At 33.5% G+C, this 6,000-nt stretch overlaps 1 protein-coding gene across 1 annotated transcript; it reads left to right on the top strand.

Annotated features, from left to right (window-relative positions):
- Nucleotides 1-269: 269 nt before the first annotated feature.
- On the top strand, nucleotides 270-2,767 carry LOC114916039 (uncharacterized). Its single transcript, XM_029271920.2, has 3 exons — nucleotides 270-1,201; nucleotides 1,956-2,177; nucleotides 2,321-2,767. The coding sequence occupies exons 1-3, from the start codon at nucleotides 397-399 to the stop codon at nucleotides 2,608-2,610; spliced, it is 1,317 nt and encodes a 438-aa protein (XP_029127753.1). The 5' UTR covers nucleotides 270-396; the 3' UTR covers nucleotides 2,611-2,767.
- Nucleotides 2,768-6,000: the final 3,233 nt, after the last annotated feature.

Below are 6,000 nucleotides of genomic sequence, written 5' to 3'. Positions count from 1 at the left end.
TATACTTTATTGATATTTTTTTTAAATGATGATTAAAAATAAAATTATTATACTTTAAACCTAAAATAAACAATATAATTATGATGTGAAGATGTATGTAAATTAAAATACAACCCTCAACTTTATAAATATATTCTTATATAAACCTTAATCAACTCGTACTCACCTCGAGTAATCATTCATTCCAATTATCACGTGTGAATGCATCATTTTTCGATGTTGTGCGTATAGTGGTTTGTAAAATGGACTGTCAACGTGCTGGGTCAACTTTGACAAGGTCATAAAGACCGATCGATGATCAAGAAGACATCTTCCACACATTCTTGTTATCCATTTCTGCGAGGTTGTTCCCACAATTCTTCCTCCTAACTTGTAACTCATTACGAATTTTTGAAGATGGCGAATGTTGGAACCTTTCAAAACTCAGTAATATCAAAACTCCTAATCCACCCGTTTGTATGGAGAGTGACAGGCTTTGGGTCAAGCATAGTTGGGTTCAGCTGTTATGCCTTCAGCCCCTCATTCGCATATTTCTTCGGAAAATGGAGCACGCTCAAGATTGTCGTGTACAGCGTTGTAAGCTCACTTTTATGTATGTCGACACTCTTCGTCAAGAGATGCAGCGTGGGACATGGGAAATGTTTGTTGTTGAAAGCGCAAGTGAGTTTTTTGGTCTTAGCACTCACCTCTCTTTGGTCTTTCTGGGAAGATTGTCATGAAGTTCAAGGGAAAGTGAAAAAGGGACATGGCAAATTGATGAACTTGACTTCAAGTGGGGCATTTTCCTTGATGGCTATGAGTTTGTCGAGACAACTCCAACTTGGATTCGAAGTTGGAGCGACTAACTTCTTGGTCGGATGCTTCTTGGTGACTATCATGAAGATGAACTTGAAGTTAGCTCCAATTGCGGCACTCTTCTGCTATTTGCTTGTCAACATCCGTTCCATTTCTGATTTTTTGCATGAAAAGCGAGCACGTGATGCCACTGCCACACAACATGCAGATGCGGTGAATGTTCAAGATCGTGAAGCCAATTCTATTATTGTCTCTGCACGTGATACACACGAGGCAAGTTCTCAAGACCCTGAATCGTGTTCTGATGATGTCTTTAAACATCATGGTGATGACACCGTTGTAAGTGGAGAAATTTTTACCAAGAAGGAATCAGCGGAATCGGAAGGAGAAGAAAGCTTCAGATCTGGTGAGATTCTAGCACTTGTTCTAAGGAATTTCATCATGAATGATATTTGGAGTTTTCTTTTCTCAAAAAATCTAGAATAGTAAAACTTATTTAAATGACCATGTTATATACAGAAGATACTTTTAACTTACTAACAAGATAGTTATCACGCGAATTAGACTTCGAGACTTTATAATGATATATTATTTATTTGTTTTTAAATAAAACATGTTTTGAATAAACAAATTGTAAAATCAAATAATTATAATTTATTTTTCTTCATACTTTTAGGTGCTTTAATCTCTAAAATTTAAATAATATAAATACTTATTAGCTTTTCTTTGAATTTGTAATTAGTTGTGTCTTTTTTTTTCTTCAAAATATTATTACTAAATAATTGATCGACAATTATTTTTCATATTAAATATTAATGAGATTTTTTTTTACTTTTGACAATATTTTTCCTTTTTATAGTTTAGAAATCGTTTCCAAAAATACAGAATAAACAACAATTTTTTAAAATGTTTATAATTCTTTTCTCAAACAGTTATAAAATCGTTCTTAAAACATAGAATAAACAACAATTTTTCAATGGCTAATAATGCTGTTTCAAGTACCAAAAATTGTGAAATTGTACATTAAACAAAAATAGAGTACCCTTCTTTTATCTGTCGACAATTTTTTCATATCAATAGTTGTAAAATCGATCCTGAATCATGATATGTTTAAATTTCTACACCTTATTAGCTTGAAGCAAGTCTTGACATTTTTGCAGACAATAGAAATGAGGCAAATTTTCAAGACCTTGAAGTAAATTCTAATGTCGTTGCATGTGAGACAAATGAGGGAAGTTTACAAGACCTTGAAGCAAATCATAATGTCCTTGCATGCGATACTCATAAAGAAAAAGTTATCAATGGAATTCAAATTCCATTGCGTGTTCTAAAGAAGTGTGGGAATGATGTTCGGGATTTTTTCTCTGGAATGGGGTTATTAGGTAAACATCTGACCCATATTGCATGAAAGACTTCCTTTAATTAATCTATTTTGCTGCTGTTTGTTTTGTTAGCTTTTCCTAATTATGAGATGTTTAAATTTCTACACCTTATTAGCTTGAAGCAAGTTTTGACATTTTTGCAGACAATAGAAATGAGGCAAAATTTCAAGACCTTGAAGCAAATTCTAATGTCGTTGCATGTGATACAAATGAGGGAAGTTTACAAGACGTTGAAGCAAATCATAATGTCCATGCACGCAATACTCATATAGAAAAAGTTATCAAGCAAATTCCATTGCGTGTTCTGAAGAAATGTGGGAATGATGTTCTGAAGAAATGTGGGAATGATGTTCTGAAGAAATGTGGGAATGATGTTCGGTCTTTTTTCTCTCCAAAGGGGTTATTAGGTAAACATATGACCCATACTGAATGAAAGATTTCCTTTAATTAATAATCTATTTTGCTGCCATTTGTTTTGTTAGTTTTTCCTAATTGGTCTGTGGATCTTTGACCCAATTCTCTTTCTTTTTAAGTGTATTTGGATGACGGATTGAAGCATGAATGAAGTATTTTTTTTTCCAGTTTAATAATTTTCGTAGCTTTGTCCTCACTTCTCGAAAGTAAAAAAACTGAATAAAAAAATTGTTAAGATAAATATATCATGATTATGTGAATATATTTCTAAAACTTATAACGATGTATTTATACAGTATTTATTTAATTAAATAGCAAGTTTACCTTCCACTTTTAGAAAATTATAATTGCAGGCCAAAATTTGAAACATTTAAAGAGTATAATTATTTATTTTGTTCTTGTTAAGATGCAAGCAAAGTCTCACATCGTTCAAATAAGAGGATGAACATGGGTTTATATACACACAGTTGTCTTCATTGGTCGAGAGGCCTTTTGGGTGATGTCCAAAAGCAAATCCGTGAGGGCTTGGGCCCAAAGCGGTTAATATCTCACCAATGTGGAGACATGTGTATATGTGTGGTAACCCTCCCCGGTGCACAACAAGTGATATCAGAGCTGATGGTCTGAGGTGACCGACTCGACGGGTATGATGGCTAACAGGTGGATCCAAGTTTGGGATCCCTTGTGTTGAAAGTCTTCCTAACGGTGGGTCCATGTGGAAGAGAGGCTTCCTAGTGACATGGATGGTTAGGAGGCGTACTCGTAGTTTCCGCTCTGTGGGGCCAGTTGATGGTCTGAGGTGACCGGCTCGACGGGTATGATGGCTGACAGGTGGATCCAAGTTTGGGATCCCTTGTGTCGAAAGTCTTCCTAATGGTGGGTCCATGTGGAAGAGAGGCTTCCTCCTAACATGGATGGTTAGGAGGCGTACTCGTAGCTTTCGCTCTGTGGGGCCACCATCGGATAATACTCGTAGTTTTCGCTGCAGGGAGGGTCAAACCGTGGTCCTTTGTTTGAGGGGAGGATTGTTGGGATGCAAGCAAAGTCCTATTGGTCGAGAGGCCTTTTGGGTGATGTCCAAAAGCAAATCCGAGAGGGCTTAGACCCAAAGCGAACAATATCTCACCAATGTGAAGACATGTGTATATGTGTGTATATGATGACTCGACGGGTATGATGGCTAACAGGTGGATCCAAGTTTGGGATCCCTTGTGTCGAAAGTCTTCCTAACGATGGGTCCATGTGGAAGAGAGGCTTCCTAGTGACATGGATGGTTAGGAGGCGTACTCGTAGTTTCCGCTCTGTGGGGCCAGTTGATGGTCTGAGGTGACCGGCTCGACGGGTATGATAGCTGACAGGTGGATCCAAGTTTGGGATCCCTTGTGTCGAAAGTCTTCCTAACGGTGGGTCCATGTGGAAGAGAGGCTTCCTCCTAACATGGATGGTTAGGAGGCGTACTCGTAGCTTTCGCTCTGTGGGACCACCATCGGATAATACTCGTAGTTTTCGCTGCAGGGAAGGTCAAACCGTGGTCTTTTGTTTGAGGGGAGGATTGTTGGGATGCAAGCAAAGTCCTATTGATCGAGAGGCCTTTTGGGTGATGTCCAAAAGCAAATCCGAGAGAGCTTAGACCCAAAGCGAACAATATCTCACCAATGTGAAGACATGTGTATATGTGTGGTAACCCTCATGTGGAAGAGAGGCTTCCTCCTAACATGGATGGTTAGGAGGCGTACTCGTAGCTTTCGCTCTGTGGGACCACCATCGGATAATACTCGTAGTTTTCGCTGCAGGGAAGGTCAAACCGTGGTCTTTTGTTTGAGGGGAGGATTGTTGGGATGCAAGCAAAGTCCTATTGGTCGAGAGGCCTTTTGGGTGATGTCCAAAAGCAAATCCGAGAGGGCTTAGACCCAAAGCGAACAATATCTCACCAATGTGAAGACATGTATATATGTGTGGTAACCCTCCCCGGTGCACAACAGTTCTAATACTAAATTAGAGTTTTAGACTTATTTATCCTAAATTTACCGGTCTCAGGATATTATCATAATTTTCGTCCTAAAATTTTAAAATGTTTGATATAACATTATGTTAATCAATCCATACATTAATAATGTTCGATCTCATATTATATTTCCCAACATATATTTTGTTTGGAGTAGGTGGAGGAATAGAAAAGAATAAAAGAGAATAAGTGAAAATTAATTTAATAAAAAATAAAATAAAATTATAAGATTTATCAAACATAACAAACTTTTTTATAAGTATAAATTCAGTCTTTTTAAGACTTTTTTAAAAGTCTAAGATTAAACTTTTTATTAAATACATCATGATAGACCAAATTTTAAACAAATCAATTCATATATCCTGATTAAGGCCTAACATATTTTCATTTCTAACTGTTACTCTAATATTTATTTCTTTAATAACATATATCTATATTAAATGATATTTTATCAAAATTCATTCAATTACCTCTATCAAATCATTGTTGAACGGAACTATTTATAATTTAATTTGTTCCCTAATTTTTTTATTAATAGTAATGACTACTATATATATATATATATATATTTTATTATTTCTATTTAATTTACTTATCATAATAATAGAAACATAAGACATAATATCATATAAACCACACCAAATATAATGTTATATATTTCGATAAGTTCATCTTATAAAATCACTTTAATGAAAACAAAATCTTGTACGTATATATAACACATAATACATGACTCAATATCATACTTAAGGTATGTTTGACTTTTTTTTTTCTTCTTAACAAAAAAATCTGGAAGGAAATTAAAATAAAAAGATGCAAGAAGGAAATAGCTAATGAGAGGAAAAGTTTCAACAAAATAAAACAGAGTAAGAGTAACTAACAACAAAATAAAAATAAAAATAAAAACAAAAACAAAAACAAAAAATAATAAAATGCATACAAATAGTAAATGGTAAGATTTGAAGTAAGTGCTAATAATGACAAAATAAAATAAAACTAGTATTTTAACATGTTATAGGCCAAAAATTTATTATATGTAACTAAAATTTTATAATAAATATATATTTTTAAATATATAAATTATATTTTAAATTTTTATAATTAATTTATATTGTAGAATAATGTTTTATTTATCTTATGGAAAAATATTATTTTTTTTATAGTTTATTTTAAAAAATATTAAATTTTAATTAATAAATAATTATAATAAATAAAAATTAAATTAGATAAAACATTAAAATATTCTAAAAATATTCATGTATAATATATAATAATTAAAATAAAATAAAATACACATAACAACAAAGATTGAAATGGGATAAAAGATACTAAGAAATATATAAAAATAGGATTAAGAGTCATATATGATAGAAACAAACACATAAGGGATGAAGGTTTAGAGCA

The sequence above is a fragment of the Cajanus cajan genome, chromosome 11, assembly GCF_000230855.2.
Source record: "Cajanus cajan strain Asha chromosome 11, NIPB_CcT2T_4, whole genome shotgun sequence".
Classification (NCBI taxonomy): domain Eukaryota; kingdom Viridiplantae; phylum Streptophyta; class Magnoliopsida; order Fabales; family Fabaceae; genus Cajanus; species Cajanus cajan.
This window is presented reverse-complemented; position numbering and strand designations above follow the sequence as displayed.

Bases quoted from the DNA above. Each gene is read 5' to 3' on its own strand.
- LOC114916039 (XM_029271920.2), top strand. From the start codon at position 397: ATGGCGAATGTTGGAACCTTTCAAAACTCAGTAATATCAAAACTCCTA. The intron at 1,202-1,955 runs GTGAGATTCTAG...ACATTTTTGCAG, and splicing joins AGAAGAAAGCTTCAGATCTG to ACAATAGAAATGAGGCAAAT. The intron at 2,178-2,320 runs GTAAACATCTGA...ACATTTTTGCAG, and splicing joins CTCTGGAATGGGGTTATTAG to ACAATAGAAATGAGGCAAAA.